At 47.5% G+C, this 21,318-nt stretch overlaps 1 protein-coding gene across 1 annotated transcript; it reads right to left on the bottom strand.

Moving 5' to 3' along the window:
* Positions 1-7,730: 7,730 nt before the first annotated feature.
* Positions 7,731-20,513, bottom strand: LOC114691371 (proto-oncogene Mas). Its single transcript, XM_037200389.1, has 3 exons — positions 20,274-20,513; positions 12,826-13,013; positions 7,731-9,096 (listed from the first exon to the last, which is right to left on the bottom strand). The coding sequence occupies exon 3, from the start codon at positions 9,058-9,060 to the stop codon at positions 8,086-8,088; it is 975 nt and encodes a 324-aa protein (XP_037056284.1). The 5' UTR covers positions 9,061-9,096; positions 12,826-13,013; positions 20,274-20,513; the 3' UTR covers positions 7,731-8,085.
* Between the last annotated feature and the right edge of the window lie 805 nt (positions 20,514-21,318).

Below are 21,318 nucleotides of genomic sequence, written 5' to 3'. Positions count from 1 at the left end.
CTGAAGACCGCCAGGTGGCGGCGGCGGCGGCGGCGGCGGCGGCGGCGGCGGCACATGCCTTTAATCACAACACTTGGGAGGCAGAGCCAGGTGGATCTCTGTGAGCTGAAGGCCAGCCTGGGCTACCAAGCGAGTTCCAGGAAAGGTGCAAAGCTACACAGAGAAACCCTGTCTCGAAAAACAAAAACAAAATAAAAGCTGAAGCCATAGGGTCACTGGGGCCCTGGGAGTTCAACACCAGCCTGGGAAACAGCATGGCCCTGTGTCCTAAATAGGGTTATCATTGCCGTGATGAAGCAGCATGACCAAAAGCAAGTTGGCAAGGAAAGGGTTGATTTGGCTTACCTTCCACAGCACTGTTCATCACTGAAGGAAGTCAGGACAGGAACTCACACAGGGCAGGGTCCTGGAGGCAGGAGCTGGTGCAGAGACCATGGAGGATGCTGCTTACCAGCTCACGTTCCATGGTTTGCTCAGCCTGCTTTCTTATAGAACTCAGGACCAGTTCAGGGATGGCACCACCCACAATGGGCTGGGCCCTCCCCCTCCCTCATCAATCGCTAATTAAGAAAATATCTTATAGCTGGATCTTAGGGAGGCATTTTCTCAATTGAGGCTCCCTCCTTTCAGATGACTCTGGCCTGTGTCAAGTTGACATAAAACTGGTAAGCACACCCTGCCTCAAGAAATGAAGAGGTGGGCCCGGTTACAGGAAGCTGAGTCACTGGAGGTGTGCACCCTTGAATGGGATAATGGGATTGAATGGGATACTGGGATCTCATCATCCCACCCCCCACACAGGGTGAACAGTTTCCTGTGTCAAGTGTACCCATCATGGGGTACCATACATGGGGGGAGGAGTGTTTTCCTATTAGTTTTAATTTCTGAAACTTTGGAGAAAATTCCTCTTGTAAAATATAATAAAAAAGGAGGATTTTAAAAAATGAAACTAAAGGGGGTCATATAAAACTCAAGCCAGGGCTGGAGAGATGGCTCAGCAGCTAAGAGCACTGCCTGCTCTTCCAGAGGATCTGGGTTTGTTTCCCAGCATCCACATGGCAACTCACAACTCTCTGGAACTCCAGGGGGTCTAACACCTTCGCACAGACATACATGCAAACAAAACAGCAATAAGATGAATAACTTTAAAAACAGTAAAAAAAAAAAAAAAAACAAGCCAATATTTTAATTAAGAAATTCAGTAGGTATTAAATCACTTTGTCCAATGACTACAAACATATCTACATGCTCACTCCACTCGTCACTCACTGTGGCTAGCAAGCAGTCCAGGGGCCTCTGACCTCAGCATGGCACCTTCTTTGAATCAGCCTGTGTCCTGCCCATTGACCTCTAACTCCAGCTCCAAGGGGACCCAACAGCTTTAGCCTCCACAGGCATCTGCACCTATGTACACACACACACACACACACACACACACACACACACACACACACAATTTTTAAAGTAATAAAAAAAAATGTTAAAGGAAATGAAACTTCTCACAGTTACAGAGGCCAGAAGTCCAAGATCAAGCCTGGGGAATGGTTGACTGGCAGTCTATTTCCTGGTTCATAGATGGAAACTTCTGACTGTGTTCCTGGCTCTCTAGGTTCTCTTTATTTTATTTTAGGCTCAGGAGCAATTTTATGAGAGAAAAACATCAGGGTGGGCCGCTGGGACCGAGTCGAGTCTCTCTCCTTGAAAGAAGAGAGACAAGGGCTCCGTCGCATTGACACTGTAGGACTTTGAAGCTGTAACTGTTGGCAGCTGTGGGGCCCAGGGAGCTGGATGAGAGGAAAGGGATGCCTGCAAGGAGGTGCATGGATGAGAAGGGGGGCCTCCAGAGAAAGAGATGGATGCCCAGGTGTCAGGAGACTCGTGCTTAGGGTTTGGGCTGGTACCTACGCCCTCCCTCCATCCAAAAAAAAAAAAAAAAAAGACAGAAGGGAAAAAAGTCACACCTTTTAGAGTTGGAATTTAAGAAAACAGGCAGGCATAGCAAGGAGTGTTTATAAGCACCTGCCTGGGTTCTTTTTTATCAGAGTGCTCATCCTAACCACGCATAGTGGTACATGCCTTCAGTCCCAGCACTCAGGAGGCAGAGTTGACCTCTGAGTTCAAACCCAGCCTAGTCTACAGAGTGAGTTCTAGGACAGCCAGGGCTACACAGAGAAACTCTGTCATGAAAAGCAAAACAATAAATAGATAGGTAGATAGATAGATAGATAGATAGATAGATAGATAGATAGATAGACAGACAGTAGACGATAGATAGATGATAGGTAGATAGATAGATAGACGATATAGATAGATAGATAGATAGATAGATAGATAGATAGATAGATAGATAGATGATAAAAGAATGATCACCCTATTCATGATAGCACAGGCCTAGTGACCTAACCACTGCCTAAAGGCCCCACCTCCAAAGACCATCACGGGAGGGGGTACAATTTCAAAGTGTGAATGATGGGGGACACAAACATTCAGACCCAAGCGGTTGGGTTCAAGGTTGGTGTCCTCATTAGCTTTAATTGTTGACTTGACACAGCTTAGAGTCACCTGAGAGAAAAGCCTCCATTGAAAAAAGAATTGCCTAGATCACTTTGAGCAGGTCTGTGGGGGATTGTCTTTTTTTTTTTTTTTTTTTTTTTTTTTTTTTTTTTGTTTTTGATTTTTCGGCACAGGGTTTCTCTGTGTAGCTTTGTGCCTTTCCTGGAACTCACTTGGTAGCCCAGGCTGGCTTCGAACTCACAGAGATCTGCCTGCCTCTGCCTCCCAAGTGCTGGGATTAAAGGCATGTGCCACCACCGCCCGGCTGAGGGATTGTCTTGATTGCTAATTGATGAAGGAAGGCCCAGCACGCTGTAGGTGGCACCGTTCCCTATGCAGGTGATCTAGGACTGTATAAGAAAACTTGCTAGCCATGAACTAGCAAGCAGCATTCCTCTGTCATTTCTGATTCAGCTCCTGTTTGTGTCCATGCCCTGATGTTCCTCAATGATGGACTATAGCCTGGCAATGTAAGCCAAATAAATGCTTTCTCTCCCGAGTTGCTTTGATTAACGTTATTTTATTATGGTAACAGGAGGAAATTAGAAGAGTCAGTAAAAGAAAGCAAGCAGGGCCTGTATAAGAGTGATGACACTTCAGGGGTCACTGTGGAGGGTGTGGAAACATTGATCTCTACCTTCTCAGAGAAGAGTCTCAGAACATGGCTGACGGAGAAGGCCAAGATGCTCCACCAGGCTGACAGGCCAGCCTTGTCCTCTAACTCTTCTACATCTTGTGCCTGGTAGAAGACCCTTCCAAGTTTGAAATTCACCTGGGAAATATCCTTGTCCTTGATCTCTGGGAGCAAAAGGCAGGTCTGGAGATGTGGAAACCTCCAGAAATCCAGCACTGTTATGCACTGGCTAGAATAGGGAGTCCCTGAATCCGTGAAAGAAAAATCACCATGTGGTCTCTCAGGCCTCGGCTATTCTATCTGCTCCTTGAAAGGAGACAGATGGGCTCAGTAATCCAGTCTGATTCCTATAGACACTGAAGCACATGCAAGCAGCAGGAGGCCCTGATGGGTTTGAAGGGTGTTTCCCTGTGCCATTGCTTCATAGTAAGCACTTTGGGGAACGTTTCAGCATTCTCCATTTGCCCAAGAGCAAGTCATCTTAAGAGTTGTGTCTGGATCAAAAGCACGCACCAGTAAATCAGTGTGGTAATGACTGAGATGTTATCATGCGGGGTGACCTGAGATGTGTGTGCAGTGTGGGGGGGGGGGGGGGGGGGGGGGGGGGGGGGGGGGGGGGGGGGGGGGGGGGGGGGGGGGGGGGTGGTGATGACTGACCTGAGATGTGTGTGCAGTGTGGTGATGACTGAGCCTGAGATGTGTATGTGTGCAGTGTGGGGATGACTGACCTGAGATGTGTATGCAGTGTGGTGATGACTGAGCTGAGATGTGTATGCAGTGTGGGGATGACTGAGCTGAGATGTGTATGCAGTGTGGGGATGACTGAGCTCCTCAGATGTGTTCATGTGCAGACTGCCTCAGATGTGTTCAGATGATGCTTCCATTATCCCTGCGTTGGGGCTGACGAGAGTGTGGTGTGAGGAGCACATTTATTTACCATCTCAGATTTTATTTATTTTTGGTTGTTTTGTTTTGTTGTTGTTTTCTGTTTTGAGACAGGATTTTGCTCTCAAGACCAGGCTGGCCTTTAACTACTGGTGCTCCTTCAGTTCCATCCTCTTCAGTGCGGGGATTACAGGCCTCGCTCACCACGACATTTGGCTCTTTCATTGTGTAATTGACACAAGGTCAAATGTAGCTCAGGCTCCCCTAAAATGTTCTATGTAGATAAGGCTAGCTTTGATTGATCTTTCCCACCCACTATGACCTTTTTTGAAACAGAATCTTTTTTACTTGTGTCCTGGAACTCATTCTATAGACTAGGCTGGCTTCAGCTCAGTGTGATGTCCACAAAGCCCCATGTGTAAAGGCTTGGCCATGAATGTATGACTCCACTGGGAGATGCTGGGACTTTGAGTCCTTGCCTTTAGTGGAAGGAAGAGATCTGCCTGCCTCTACCTGTGGAGTGCTGGGATTAAAGGCATGTGCCACCACTGCCCACCTTATACTATAATTATCATAGCCCAGGCTAGCCTGAAACCTACCATGTAGCCCAGGCTTGAACTTACTTCCTACCTCATTTCCCTGAGTGCTGAGGTTATGGGCATGAGCTGCCACATCTGATTTAGGTTTTGAAATTTTTATTACATTTGTTTATTGTGTGTATGTGCACACACACACACACACACACACACACACACACACACACGCAGTATGTATATATGTGGGAGACACACATACCATGGCACATATGGGGAATTCAGAGAACAACTTTTAGGAGCCCACTTTCTCCTTCTACCGTGGTCTTGGGACTCGAACTCAGGTCTTCAGGTTTGGAAGCACTCACTTCTATCTGCTGAGCTGTGTTTCTGAACCTGGTTTTAATTTATAGTTCACTTTGAGAATAGACTGAAGGGATGAGAGAGAAATTTGTCATTAAAAATACAGAATTCCAAATCCTACCTCTTTACAGGGAATTGATTGTTGAGAAGTTAGGGGAATGTTCAAACACATCCATCCATTCAGTGTCCTCACCTCATCTGCCAGACGGCAGCAGAGTGGGGGCTTTCCCAGTTCGCAGTGTTTCCCTTGGGCTCTGCATGCTTGACAGGGTCCACAAAGCCCCATGTGTAAAGGCTTGGCCGCAATGTGTGACTCCATTGGGAGATGCTGGGACTTTGAGTCCTTGCCTTTAGTGGAAGGAAGTTAGGACATTGGAGGCGTGCTCTGGAAGGGGATGCTGGTCTGGATGCTGGATATGGTGCGGATGCTGGGGTGCTGGGATGCTGGGATACTGGGATGCTGGGATGCTGGGATGCTGGGGTGCTGGGATGCTGGGATGCTGGGAAACAGCTCTTCTCTACTGCATGCTCCTGGCATGATGCCCCATACCACTACAGACTCAAAGGAACAGGGCCGGGTGACTGTGGCTGAAATTCTGAAGTGATGAGCCAACATAAACCTTTCTTATTAATTGGCTTATCTCAGGTATTTGCCATAGTGACAGAAACCCTTTTGGGACGTGATGAGACTGTACATGGCATCCAGGAAGCAGCAGAATCAGAGAGGAGCCAACCTGAGTGGTATATTCCACTCTTTGCTAGTACAGAAACTCTGCTTTCAACTGAAAACAAGACCATTCTAAATGTCACCACGCTACACCCCATCTGGACTCCTGAACACAAGCTGCCTTGCTTCTGAATCAGATGTCATCACCCACTGAAAAGTCTCCTGCATACCATTTGGCTAGCAGCGGGGGTCTCAGCTCGGTGGGAGAGACTCACACCTCTCCCCCAGCAAAGTGGCCCTAGGTGACTGGCATTATTACTTCTGAGACAGAAGAGGGTGGAGAGGGCAGCCGGGAAGAGTTGTTCCTCCAAAGATCATCCGACCCTACAAAGGACAAAGAGTGGAAACAGGAACTGATGGTCCACTTACTGAACACTTGCCCACATGAAGAACCCAGCAAGTGCTGCCCCTCAGTGAGACTCCCGGGAGGAAGGGCAGGAAATTAGCATCCCAGTGTATTAGTCTATAGGCTAAGACGGTGTTCAGTTAAAATCCAATATGTGTGGTCTGGGGATGGTAACTCAAAGCCAACAGGAGACAGAGCTTGCCTGAGCCAGTACTGAGTGGAGAGGCCCAATGGATCCTGCAGAGGTCGGTCTTGGGGGAAAGCATCCAGAACCCTTCAAGATGCACTGGCATCCTTTTTAGCTCCCACCGTGAGCCTCCTTCTCAGAAGAATGAAACAAAAAAGTCAGGAGGCTGGGGCAAAACACTGGCCATATAAGCATGAGGATCAGAAGTTGGAGTTCCTAGTGGCCACACAAATACTGAGTAGTGGGCATGGTAGCCTGTCTGTAAGCCCTGTGTTTAGAAGGTAGAGACAAGGATTCTCTGGGGGAAGCTCGTATGTTAGACTAGCCCAGTGGTGACTCTGGATTCCCTGAGAGAGCCTGACTCAATGAATAAGGTTGAAAGCAACAGAGGAAGACTCCCTGTTCAGCCTTGGGCCTCTGCACGCACACACACATACATGCACACCCACCCACCACAAGTTCAGCCACACACATTCACATGTATGTGAGCTGCATGCATGCATACACACATACCGCCTCGGGAAAAAGGCCTCAGGTGCAGAGACATACATGAGGCTGCAGGCAAGAGTGTCAGAGCTATAAATAACCCATCTCTTTGAGGGAACAGGTCTTCAAGATCACAATAGTTCTCAATCTCCTGGATTAAGTTGCATTTGTGAAATTGTATACACAGTCAAAAATTTTCAAAACATACACTTCCATTCCACGTGATATGGAACACGTGGGGACAAGGAACAGGACGCCATGGGAAATTCTTCCAAGAGGGGACAAATGTTTGTTTTCAGAACTTAAAACGGTATCCCAACATGTGACTGCCTACCTTGTAACAACTGCTGATGTTTCAGCAGAGGTGTTATACCATGAAAAGCTGTCATGCTGCAAGCCAAAAGACCTTTGGGAATCTCCATTCAACATTTAAAAGCACAAGACAATATTTGTATGAGCACGTTGTACTCTAGTGGCAGGATGAAGAGAGACGGACGTTTATTGAACTTTGACAACCAGCCGGTGCTTTGCCGACCTAACCATACTCAACAATAACCGGCACAGTACAGAGTGCTACCACTTCCGCTGAGGGAAGAAATGAGGCTCCCCAAAGCGGCTCACCTGAGGTCATATAGGAGCAGACAGCAGTCATTGCATGGCTTCCCTAGGTTCTCCAGGTCCTGTTCGGGATATTTCCTGCTAGAGCAGTTTGTTGTTGTTAAAATTATTTATTTATTTATTTATTTATTTATTTATTTATTTATTTTCGAAGCAGAGTTTCTCTGTGTAACAGTCCTGGCTGTCCTGGATCTCACTTTGTAGACCAGGCTGTCCTTGAACTCACTGAGATCCACCTGCCTCTGCCTCCCAAGTGCTGGGATTAAAGGCGTGTGCCACCACCGCCCAGCTTAGATTTATTTATTTTATGTATATGGTGTTCTAGCTGCATGTACACCTGCACACCAGAAGAAGGCATCAGATCCCATTATAGATGGCTGTGAACCACGATGTAGTTGCTGGGAATTGAACTCAGGACCTCTGGAAGAGCTGCCAATGCTCTTAATCTCTGAGCCATGTCTCCAGCCCACTAGAGCAGTTTTTGTAGTCAACTGTTGATCACTACCAAAGAGATAAGAGAAGGATGAGTCTCTGATAAGGTTGGAAAAGAGAGAGACCCGTCACATACAGAGACATTTCCAGAAGACACTAGCTAAGAATGCAAGCTCATCATTAATTAGACTCCCATGCATGTGGAATGCTTCCTTTCTGTATCGTATTTTGGAGATTTAAATGTGCTTTGATTGCATTCCAAGCACAAATTGAAGGCTACCACATTCCACCGTTTCTGTCCCCGATTCCCCGCTGTGGTCCTCAGACCACGGTCTCGATGGAGATGGTGTTGCCGTTGGCCTCCTGCCGTCTGGGCTGCATCTCATCTTTGAAAGCCCTGGTCAGGACCACTTTTAAGGACTCCCTGAAGCGCTTCTTCTTGCTGCTGCCCACAAAAAAGTAGATGAAAGGGTTGGCGCTGCTGTTGATGGTGGAGAAGAGCAGGGAGATGTTGTGTAGGTTCCCGAAGGCGGACCAGTACTCGTAGTACAGCAGGTAGAGGACCCGCATGGGCATGGCGAAGATGAGGAAGATGATGATGGTGACCATGATGACGATGTACAGCTTTGAAGAGTGGGAGGCCCATGCGTTCTTCCGTATCTTCACCACCAAGATGGTGCTGGACACTAGCATGAGCGGGGTGAAGACCAGGAAGCTGAGGATGGCTATAAAGATGATGACCGCCCGGCAGTCACTGCGAGAGTAACTTTCTTCCCCGCTATCAATGCACATGACATACTCCATGGTGGTCACCAAGCACGAAAGCGCCCACAGGAGGGCACAGACGAACGCCGACTGGTGCTTGGGGCGGTGGCACCTGTACCAAATTGGGTAGAGGACCGACAGGCACCTCTCCACGCTGATGGCTGTCAGCAGATAGAGGCCCGTGTTGTAGCCAAAGAGAAAAGTCACCGATAACGTAACAATTGTGTAGTAATGGCCGGAAGAGAGTTCATAGTCCAACGCGTAGTCGATGGACAGAATGAAAATACAAAACAGGAGGGAGATGTCAGCAATGGACAAGTGGGTGATGTAGACTGTGAAGGGATTTCTCCTCATCCGGAAGCAGAGGAACCAGAGGAGAATCCCATTCTCCACAAAGCCCAGAGGGGAGATGCTCATAATGACCCAGTGCACTATGGGAATGGGCGGGTGCGAGCTCCCCAGGGAGGCATTCCTGCTGGAGGTGTTCATGGCTTTCTCCTCGGCCAGGGAGGTCATATTTGACTGGTCCATGAGGAGGCTTTGGGCTGAGCGGCTTCAGGTAATTTCCTGCAAATAAGTCAAACAAACAAAAACTATGAAAACCGGAGAATTAAAATAGAAGAGAGGGCTTGTGGGGCGGGGGGAGGCTCAGTTAGGAAAGTGTTGGCTGTGTAAGTTGGATCTCCTAGACTCACATTTAAAAATAAACAACAACAACAACAAAAAACCTAGGTGTGGGGCTTGGAGAGATGGCTCAGCGGTTAGGAGCACTTCTCTGCAGAAGACCTGGATTCAGTTCCCAGTACCCAGATGGAGGCTCACAATCTGTAACTCCAGTTCTGGTGGATCTGATGTCCTCATCTGTAGGCACTGTACGCATGCGATGCACATATATACATCCAGATAAAACACATATACACATAGAAACAGGTATATTTTTAAAAGCTAGATGTAGCAGCACACATTTGTAATCTCAGAACTGGGGAGGCAGAGATGGGGGAGTCCCTAGAGCTTGCTAGCCATCCAGCCTACCCAAATCCGCAAGTTCTAGGCCAGTGAGCACTCCTATTTAAAAAAAAAAAAAGTGCATGGCACCTTAGAAACAAGACTCAAGGCTGACTTCTCCAACACATACCCACTCACATGCATGTGTACCTGCATACTCATCAACACAGACATGCACACATACACCCATGAACACACACACACACACACACACACACACACACACACACACACACACACACACACAAATAGAAGAGAGAGGTTCAGCTTTGAATCATAACCTTGACATTGTGGCTAGAAAGTTCAGAGGCTGGAGAGATGGCTCAGTGGCTAAGACCACTTACTACTCTTGCGCCCACAGGGTGGCTCCTGAATAACCTATAACTCCAGTTTCAAGGGATCCAACATGCTCTTCTGACCTTGAAGGACACCTGACATATGGTACACAAACATACATGGAGGTAAAAAAAAAATTAAATAAATAAACCACTCGTACACACACACAATAAAAATAAATAGGGGCTAGAGAGATGGCTCAGTGGTTAAGGATTTATTGCTCTTAGAGAGGACCCAGCCTGGGCCACAACCTGTTGGCCTCTTGCCACCGAGGGCCATGTGGATGCCCAGGGTCAGGTCAGCCAAATGAGTCCATGTTGGTGTCTGAGGGCCTTGCTGTAGCTGGGGCCATACAGATCTGAGCGGCCTACACTGCTATGGTGACATCCAGGCCCGAGCTGCAGCTGAGGGCCGTGTCTGGGTCTGTGGCCCTACTGCAGCCAGAGTGTGTGTTGATGTCTGAGGCTCCTGTTACCATCGAAGTCCATGTGGATTCCTGAGATCTGGGGCCATGCTAGTAGTGTCTGAGGGCCCCGCTGCCGCTGGAGCCATGCCAATCTGAGTGGCATGCAGCACTGAATGGTGACATCCAGACCCGGCTGCTGCAGATACCAGGCATGCAGGTGCACACACATATACACATGTGGGCAAAACACTCACTAGAATAAAATCAAATAAAATAAATATTCTCTCTCTTTTTTTTTTTTGGTTTTTTTCGAGACAGGGTTTCTCCATGTAGCTTTGCGCCTTTCCTGGAACTCACTTGGTAGCCCAGGCTGGCCTCGAACTCACAGAGATCCACCTGGCTCTACCTCCCGAGTGCTGGGCTTAAAGGCGTGTGCCACCACCACAGCCCAGCTTAAAATACATATTCTTAAAAGAAGCAAAAATAAACCAATGAAATTTACTCTGATGATGTATTTTATTTAATCCAGTGAGTTCAAAACAGCATTTCATCGTGTAACTGATATGAAAATAAAAATGGGGGAAAAAGAAGGATGTGTGTCCCACCTGCAGTGTGTAGTTTAGCAGATGAACCACATTTCCTATGCTCAACAGGAGCAGGTGACCAGTGGCCACCCCCCACCCCTAGGGATAGCTCAGGCCTTCAACTGTCACTAAAGTGAAATGTCTCATACAGAGATGGGTCATCCAGGTTCTTAGGCGCAAACCCACACCAAATGCTGGGAATATGTAACACCAGGCATAAGCTGGGTTTTTAGGGAAGTGACAGGGATGTCCCGCTGTCTCAGCAAGACTCACACACCAGGACCCTCTAGACCTTGAAGGCAATCAGCTCTCGGCTTCTCACCTGAGGAGAAGGGCTCCCCTCTTTGACTGCAATGATGGGGTGAAAGGGATCCCCACCACGGTGCTGCCTCCCTTCCTATCTCCTCTCCTCTGAGAAGCCGTGTCCCACACTTTCCTTTCATGACACAGTTTTTATTTCCAGTCAGCTGTCCTCCCTCTTCCCAAAAGCTTCAAACTACATTCACAAAAATAGTTGAGAAAGCTGTTTGAACATGTTAGGCCCAATCATATCTGTCTTTTAAAAAAAATCAAACCAAACTTCAGTTCTACAGTGGGGAGATTCATCTTTGTGATGATGGAACAGGCGTTCTCCATTCTTTCAAGATTTAATTGTAAGTTGTCATACAGACTGTTAAAAATAAGAGCCTTTGCGTAGTTTTGTTGGGGAGAAAGAAACTGAATCTAATTCAATTTGGTGAGCGGAATGAAGGAGAGGGTGCCAAGAACAGGCAAGCACACAGCAAGACATAGCTTTATACGGTTCCAAGGGAGGCCTAACATCACTGGGTCTTGAAGGGTCAGTAGGAGTTTGTTTGCTGAAGAAGGGGAAGAAAGGCATTTTACGAAAAGCAAACACTATGGACAGGAACATGCATGAAGGCAGGAGGTACAGAATGTCCCTGCTAGCTGCACATGATAGCTTATGTCTGTAATCCTAGCAGTCAGGAGGCCAAAGCAGAAAGAGCATTACAAATTCGAGGTCAGCCTGGTCTACATAGTGAGCTCCAGGCTAGCCAGGGCTGTGTAGTAAGACCCTGTCTTGACCCCAGAACCACAAAAAAAATGGTCTGCAGCTGTGCATGATGGCCAGCTGTGCATGATGGCCAGCTGTGCATGATGGCCAGCTGTGATGTGCAGCTGTGCATGTGGCTGCATGATGCACTGTGCATGATGCAGGTGCATGAGGAGGGATGGCAGCTGTGCATGGAGTGATGGGTGCCACGCCTTTAATCCCAGCACTCGGGAGGCAGAGGCAGATGGAGCTCTGTGATCTCCCTGAAGAAAAGGCCTTCACCTCAGCCCAGGGTATCCCAAAGAGTGGACACAGTTTTCTCGGGGTTGGAGCAAAACTCTTGAATCACATAGTCAGACTGATTTTGATCACTGGGTTTTTAATGCAAATAGTTAAATTATGAAAACTAAATTCTCATTAAAAACAACAACAAATATAATCCCCCGCATTGATTTGCTACAGTGAGAATTTGTCTAAATGAACACATTGCTATAAAAAAAATAATCATATCCTCAATGTTATTTGATCAATGGGAATTTCCAGTTTGGGAGGCTTGGGAACCCACTGGCCCTGTATGCTCACCATCCTAATCCCCATCCTCTCAAGGCTCCTGGCTGTCTTATCTACCACACATCGGTGGGAGTAGCTGGGGTATCTGAGGGTGGGGAGTGTGGGGTGTGTAGAGCCGTAGCTGCTGCTCATGGACAAAACAGTCTAGCTTGGAATATTCTCTAGCCACGGTGATACATTCCCAACAGTCACAAGCACCCGGTGGTTGAGTCCCCTGATGAGGGACCACACCTGCCTGGCATCTCCAGGTAGACCCGGTTCTAGGATGGCAGGCTTCTTGTCCAGACATGCACCATGTCATCTTGTTACTGAGCAACTGTAGCTGCAGGCTGCGTGCTTACCTGGCAGGGACAGTCCAAGCAGAAGGATGGCTCATCCTATCCCGTCTTGGTGGAGAACGCAGTGCTGGGAACCTCAGTTGGGAACAGAGTTCGAGAGGACAGGAGTGGGTGGTGACGTCATCGGCCAGCTACACGGGCAGCATCACTGAGCGTCATGCCCGCCTTGCTGTTCCTCATGGAAGCATCTCCTAGGGAGAACGAAGTTTCCTGGAGCATCAGAGCGCAGACGCAAGCATCCAAAGAACTCTTTCTTGCTGCCTAACTAATAGGTCCTTTTCACCAGTGTGGGAGGCTGGGAAAGAAGCCGTCGTCACCCCCATTTAACAGGGGGAGAAAATGAAGGATTAATAAATACCAAGCTTGGAACCTCTCCAAGTCATAACCCCACTGGGGGCCCTGCCGCCCACAATTGCTTGATGGTGGCTGGCGTTCCCTGGGCAGCAACACAGCGGTGCCTGAAAACGCTCAGGGGTCCTCATCAGAGAGCTGGCCAGGTCTCCCGACTGCCAGCCAAAGGCCGCGCCTGTTTCCCACTCACCAGAGAAGAAAGTCTGGAGTCCATTGGTTTAACCCAGCCTCTCACTTCACAGACAAACAGAAGCCAGAGAGACCGGGAGGTGGACCAGCACTCATAACCAGGGCAGGGCTTTGCCAGCCGGAAGTCCTGACCTATCCCTCGCTCCTTCACCGTGCGGCAGGTCTCACCCGTGGCAGAAGTCCTCCCAGGCTTACATTTTGTTCTCCACGTTAGCTTGTCACTAGCCTCCTCTTGAGGACTTGAAGACACCATGTTCCCTTATGGGGAGGACTTTTTTCCCTCTAAGACCTAAGGGTGATTTCAAACTACGATCTCGTCTACGGTGGGTCCAGGATACCTATGCTCTCTCTACATTAAAGTCTGTTGTGATGCTCATGCTTGTAATCACAGAGACAAGAGGATCACTACAAGTTGGAGGTCAGCTTGGTTTACGGAGAGAGTCCTAGGAAAGTCATCAAGCAGCGGGGTGGCTCTTAGGGACAGATCAGCTGGCTCCCACCTGTGTAAAGGGGCTGCCAAAATACCATCCTAATGGGCTCCTCTATGACCCGCTTAGCTGTGATACAAAGTGGGGGGACTACTTTAATTTATATTACCTTTTATTCCAACTATAAAACAATATGTTCTCACTGCAGAATATTTGGAAATTTCACATGTAAGACCAGTACTCAAAATTAACCTTATTTAAAACTTGAAATAGTCCCTTATCTTTTTTTTTTTTTTTCAATGTCTCAAACACTTAAAAAAAAAAAAAAAAAAAGTTGGGAAGCTGGAGAAATAGCTCAGTGGTTAAGAGAACTGGTTGTTATTCCAGGGGACCCAGGTTCAATTCCCAGCACCCACATGGCAGCTCACAACCATCTCTAACCCTAGTTCTAGAAAATCCAATGCCCTCCTTTGACCTCCATTGGGCACCAGGCATGTATAAGGTACATGAACATACCTGCAGACAAACACCTAAACACATAATAAAAAAGAGTTGCCATCAGTTTAAGATAAGGGTTGGTATCGTACATTTTCTCACTTGATATCGTATTTTTCCTCCTATCAGGGTGTTCTCTAAAATGTATTTATTTTCAACTAACCCTCTAGCCTTGAACATATCAATTGCTTCTCTTCATCATTATTTTAAATATACATATATGCTCATATTTACAATCGTATGCATGCACTTACAATCATATTTATGAAATGTGTATGTGCACACACAAATACATACATCTATACCAACATCTCCCAAGTTCACTGAAGAGTTGGTTATCTCCATGTCTATAATGTCCTCCTATGATAGTAAGGTACTGGCTTCTCTCATCAACCTGTGTGCAAATAACCCTCTTAGAAGCCCTTCTTCTGTGGTTGAACGGCCCACGCTGCCACTGTGCCCTGCTTTGGAACACTTTTTTTCACTTAGCAGGGGCTCCATGTTTACCTCCCACATAGATGCCCTGCCTGAGGCTACCACCCTCTGTCATGGTCCCATTCCTGTGTCCTCTCCCTGCTGGGCTGTATTCCCTGCATGAGCAGACACAAAAAAAATGCTTAGCACAACCCATCTACTTGTAGGAATTAAAACAACTGTTGGCAGCAACATCACATCTGAGAGTAAGAAATTTTTTCTTTTTTTTCAAAGTCAGTAGAGGTTGTGTTACATCATTTTTCCCCCCAGCTGTCTTTATTTTTTATTAACATGTATCTGGCCAGGGCCACTCTCCAGAGAAAAGTATTTCAGCAAACATACCCTTTTCCAAAGACAAAACTGCACATAGATAAACATTAGCTCATCTCACTCACAGATAGAGAAAAGAACCACTAATAATTAAACCCTCAACCCCTTACCTTCACTCTGGATTATTTACACAAGACATGAATTTAAGAGATTTACTACTTACATTCCTGGGTGATGTTTTAGCCATTTGTTAGTTACTGAGTTAAGGCAGTTACTTCCCACTGACCCAAGGAGATTGCCTACAAGGCAAGGCAGTTGATAGGTGCCAAACTTCTTTCTTATGCAAATTAAATTTTTATTCCTCCTCAGCAAGGTGCTATTCCTAGATTTTCTCCTCAACAATTACTCTGAGTGAAAGTGCTTCCCCCCCCCCAGTGCCATTTATTGAAGGAGGGAGGAGGTCTTAAATACAGGCTTACAGCACAATGGGAGAACCCCAGAGGGCAGAAGTTCACTACCGATGTTTTACAATCTTGCATCTAAGCTGTTAACGCCCAATATGCAGGATACACAGACAAGGAACTTCCCTTAAGCATTCAGGAGGGTGGAACCCGGCAGGGAATTAGCATAGGGAGGATATCAAGGTCAAGGTCAGCAAGCATGGCAACAGTTACCCAAAACGGGGGCTAGGGCCCTACAGGTCCCTCTTTTACTAGAAAATGAGCTTCTGACTTAGGTTGTGTGGGACGTAAGCAGGTCACCTTACCCATCATGGAGACACCTGCCCAGGCCACACAGGCGATCTGTCTTAGGTTGGTGAGTGCCCCCAGGCATTACCTGTCTCTGAATACTCATTATCATACAGGCTCAATCGTGTGTGAGCTGCAGAGTTCACTGCTGCCAAAGATCTCAAAGGGGCACTGGGATTGCAATCTGTGTGTTCGACACAGAAAAGAACAACAGAAGTCCTAACCCACCCATAGCCAGTAGGCTAAAGACAACTGAGCCATTCCTTTCTTTTTTTTTTTTTTTTTTTTTTTTTTTCGAGACAGGGTTTCTCTGTGTAGCTTTGCGCCTTTCCTTGAACTCACTTGGTAGCCCAGTCTGGCCTCAAACTCACAGAGATCCGCTGCTCTGCTCCCGATGCTGGATTAAAGGCGTGCGCCACCACCGCCCGGCGAGCCATTCCCTTTCTTAACGAGCCTTATTGCAAATTGGAGTCCTTGTAAGATGGTATCCCAAAAGCAAATGGATCTTGAGTTTATAAATTTATAATTTTCAAAGCCAATCAAACTGTATATAACTATTGAATTAAATTTACCATGCCCAATAGTCTTACATCATTAAAATGTCACAAACCAGTCTTATAGTCTGGGATCTTTTTTTCTGGCATGAGGCAGCTCTTTGGTGGTATGCATCACCTGCTGAACTGTCTCTTTTTTCTGAGACACAGGCACTCCAACACAAATTGTCAGGGGTCTCTGGGTTGTTGTTGTTGATGATGATGATGATTTTTTTTTGAGACAGTGTTTCTCTGTGTAGCTTTGGAGTCTTTCCTGGAACTCACTCTGTAGCGCAGGCTGGCCTCAAACTCACAGAGATCCATCTGCCTCTGCCTCCCGAGTGCTGGGATTAAAGTCGTGCACCACCACCACCTGGTGTTCATTTGTTTTTTAAGATTTATTTTCAACCTCTACAGTAACGAAGGCTCAGAGACATCAAAGAAGAGGGAACGGAAAGGTTGTAAGAGCCAAAGAACCAGGAAGTCTGCTTCAAGATAGTGTCTTCTATATATGCCAGGGAGGTCACACCCACAAAATCTCAAAAATATGGCTGCCAAAAAGACCAGAAAAATGGCAACACCGATTGACATGCCATCATAGATGGGCAAGCATCACACTGCTAGATGAAAAGCTACAGATTACTAATGGCTGCTGAGAAAGGGAAATTCTATCTTCTTCAGGGATGAGTCCCCTGATAGTTATCCAATCCCAAGTGATTAGCCTTAAACGTATATACATACAAGCAGCACTAAAGGGATTCTTAAGGTTGTATTTATAAATTTACATGTATATGTGTATATATGTAACAATAGTAATTAAAGAATAAGAGGCCAGGGATTCAAGAGGGAGTGGAAGAACACTAGAGGAGCTGGAGATAGGAAAAGGAGGAGGAATGTGATGTAAATATAGTACTCATGCATTAAAGTCAAAAAACAATATAAGATTCCCATTTTTTAGTTTTTAATTATGTGTCTTCTGTGTGTGTCTGTGCACCTGAGTGCAGTGCCCACAGAGGCCAGAAGAGGTTGCCAGATCTCCTGGAGCTGGAGTCAGAGGTAGTTGTGAGCTACCTAGTGTGGACTAGAACTAAAACCTTGTCCTCTGCAAGAGTAGGACATGCTCTTAACTGCTGAGCCATCTCTCCACCCTCAGATCTGTTTTTTTGTTTGTTTGCTTTGCTTGCTTGCTTGCTTGCTTTAATTTTCCAGAGCTGAGGACCGAATCCAGGGCCTTGTGCTTGCTAGGCAAGTGCTCTACCACTGAGCTAAATCCCCAACCCCTCTGTTTTTTTAATTTTATTTTATTTATGTTTTTTTCAAGATAGAGTTTCTCTGTGTAGCTTTGGCTGTCCTAGAACTGGCTCTGAAGACCAAGTTGGCCTCGAACTCACAGAGATCTTCCTGCCTCTGCCTCCTGAGTGCTGGGATTAAAGGCGTGGGCCACCACCCGCTTCAGATCTGTTTTTAACTGTTACGGTTTGCTAAACCACAGCAGCAAGATTTGAAGCCAGTTCAAGCGTGCTTCTTTAAGTGTAGCCTCACCTGTCCCAGCACCCCAAACTTCAACAAGCAGCCTGGTCACCCTAACGAGGTGGGGCAAAGGCAAACAAATGCGCGTGTTCCTTGACTTGTGACGGAGCCCAGCCCGACACCCCCCATTGCCTTCCATGTATGACCGTAGACAGAGTAAATGGCAGCCAGCTTCTCCTGATTTCCACGCCATTTGTCAAGTCAGAGCCTCTTCCTCGTCTTTCTCGGGAGACTAGAATCTACCTGGATGTGGCTGAAGTCCCTCTGCAAGGTTCCTCCGGGGCCTTTGACCTGATGACCGATTCCTAAGAGTGGCAAAGGCCTAGAATGTGGTCAGCCTCATTGTTGAGAATGGTCTTTGCTCTCTCTCGGCAGATGTGGCGAAGACTGCCAAGGAGGCTTTGTTGTGCACATTACAGTGCAGAGGCCTCTGCTATCTGTGCCTAACCCTGCCTGGCTCAGGAGCTTAGCTTTCAAGCCAGCTAGCTGATCACAGATGCAAACCCCAAGCCAAGCAGTCCGGCCCCTCTGAACCTTGGCTCCTCCACGTAATTATCAATTTTAATGTATTTCTGGAAGGCTGAGATATGAGAACAGCTAGAAATTGAAAATCTAGAGATTGGACGGCTCTTTGCCAATATGAGTCCTGTGGAAACGTCGGGCTGAGATAATGAAATCAGCAAGCAGGGCAAACAAGCCTGGTGGTTTTCACAGCCGTGGAAGGGTGTGAGCTCGCACAGCCAGGGCCTGACAGCTCCATCCAGGGTTCACACTCATCTCTCCTGCGTGCGTGTGAGAAGTAGTTGCACCGGGGAGCCGATGGCAGAATCAAGGAGCTCCAGAGGGCACGGAGGGTTCAGATTCCCTCCCCAGGCTGATGGGATGGCTCCACAGGCAAAAGGACTCAGCGCAAGCCTGCTGACCTGGGTTCAATCCCCAGAACCCTCTAGAGGCGGAAGGAGAGAACGGACTCCATAGAGTTATCCTCTGACCTCCACTCATACCCCCACACATATGTATACACACAATAATAATAATAATATGTTCAATTTTTAAAATAACAAATGTCAGGTCTTTGTGTGCATTCTCTAGAAACTCGGGAGCAGGCATCCTCTTCCACATTCCCGCTCACTTAGTCTTTCCTGAGCCCCGGACTTCCATTCTGAAACATCCTTCTGATGGGGGGAGGGACAGGGGAGAGGAGAGGGGCTGGGGTGATGACAGAAAAGACAGAAAAGGGGGAAGAAGGAAAATCAGAGCAACAGCAATAGCCGCCATAAACCCAGGGGTTGGAGGAGTGCGTATCTGAAACCTGCTCCCGTTCCCAGGCAACCGCAGAGAGGCTGACCCCAGGCAGGACCTTGTTTGGTGTGTAGATGCAAAGAAGAGGTGCATTCTTCTCCCTGTGTGTGTGTGCACACTACTCTGCACAAACAGAAAGCCATTTGTGGGGTGGACTTTCCATGGCAAGGAAGGGCGCTGAAGGGAATGCACGGCAGGAACACCTGTCCTGTGTGAACACATCCTCACATCACCCCAACGCCAGAGCCACCTGCGTGCAGGAGCAAGGACGGGTCCCCTTTCTAGTGTGCAGGGAAAAAAAAAAAAAAAAAAAAAAAAAAAAAAAAAAAAACGTGGTGTGCTGCTTTCAAAGGTGGAGGGGAATTATGTCTCCTTTGGGACATTTGGCATGCCTGGTGGTTTAGAGTTCAAGCTGAGTGTGCTAACAGCATCTAGTGGCTGAAGTCCTGCAAAATGTAGGGCAGCCACCCAACAGAACTATCCAGTCTTCAAACGTCCACACTGCTCAGGTGAGCCTCCATGCTCCAGAGGCCAGCTTGTGATCACCTTATTGTCATAGACAGCCATGTGTCAACAGCCGGTACACTCACTCCTTGCCAAATTACCCCTCCCACCCGGGCTGGGAAACACTGCAAAGGTCCATGGAAGACTGCTTAGTACACCTCGTCACCACTGGGCTAGACAGAGCTTCACAAACACCGATAGCCACTAAGGAAAGCAAACAGAAACCCACCCAGCTTGCCTCTAGCCATGCCCAGGGACTGAGCCAAGCATTTTCTATATAGTAATCAAATACTGCCTCAGCCCTTTCAGTCCCCAGCTCCGCAACAACCTTGAAAGCATCTGCATCCACCATCCAACCTGCGAATCAACCCAATGATTCTTCCATACCTTCCCAGTCATGAGTCAGGACGACAGAGCTACGGTAGAAGTTTCAACCCGAAAGTTGGAAAGCGATTATCTGGGAACAGCTCCCCCAGCAGAAAAGCAAATTTTCCCAAAATGAAGGCAGTGGGAGACAGAAGTTTTTGCCAGCACACACTGACAGCAAATATCTAACACTCCATAGAAAGCAATCGGCATAGAAATCGCTGCCGGGGTGACAGCTCTCGGCACAGGGGAGATCTTACTGTGTTTGTCAGGAGCATCTGAACAACTCCACCCTGGAGCGCAGACTCACTGGTGTCCTTCGCTCAGGAAGGGTCAGAGGTGACATCGGGCAGACAGCTCCTTTGAATCCTGTGGCATCCATGCCCAGCCAGCCCGCCAGGTCCCCTGTCCCAGCATCTCCAAGGATGGCTGCAGACTAGTCTCTGAAGTCAGAGCTGCTCTCCCGCTGCGGAGAATATTTGAGCTGTGCCAAGCAGATGGTCCCACGCTTATCAGCAGAGGCAGTACTTCAAATGGCATCATTCACTGACACACAAGTGAAAATCTGCACCCTGATCCGTAGTGGGAGTGACTGGGGATAGCACAGGGTGGCTCATCACCTTGAGAGACTAGGGCCAGCCTGGGCTAAAGAGAGCGGTGCTCCTGAGACATAATGTATGAAAGGGTGGAATAAATAGGCCCATTCCTGTTCCTAGCTGAGCTCCTAAGTGAGCACATGACCTGCACTGAGCCCTTGAAGACTCGGTCTTCTTTACTGTAAAATGGATTTTTGATATTACCTCAAAAAGGTGTGGGGATTAGAAGGGACATGTATGTCTGTATAGTGGGAGGCACATGGATAAATAATTCAATACACATTCCCTCTTACAGGTCCTTGGAGTATATCACGCCCAATTTACTGCAGAAAGTTGGGCTGAGAAAATGGAGAGGAAGGGAAGCCAAGGAACCAGGGACTGGAGTAGAGGGCTATGTCTGCCCCGTGGCAGTACCCAAGCAAAGTCCTTCCTAGGACTCTGTTAGGTTCTCTTGCAGGAGCCTGGAAACACAACATTAAAATAGCTTTTCCCTTGACTTCTGTCCACTTTTCTCCAAGAACCCAAGATAAAGCCAAGCAAGAGAATTGGAGATTACCTGGATCTCAGGTGGCCATGCCCACAGTGAAGAGCTATCCCAACTCCCGCTCCGTCCACACTTCTCCTTGCAGATAGCTTCCTCCAGTTACCGTGAAGTAGCAATGACCCCGGAAGCAGTCAGATCAAGGGGGAGGGAAGGTGATTCCAATGC

This window comes from Peromyscus leucopus, chromosome 8a, assembly GCF_004664715.2.
Source record: "Peromyscus leucopus breed LL Stock chromosome 8a, UCI_PerLeu_2.1, whole genome shotgun sequence".
In the NCBI taxonomy this organism is placed as follows: Eukaryota; Metazoa; Chordata; class Mammalia; order Rodentia; family Cricetidae; genus Peromyscus; species Peromyscus leucopus.
The sequence above is the reverse complement of the archived record's forward strand: the minus strand, read 5'-3'. Positions and strand labels throughout refer to the sequence as shown.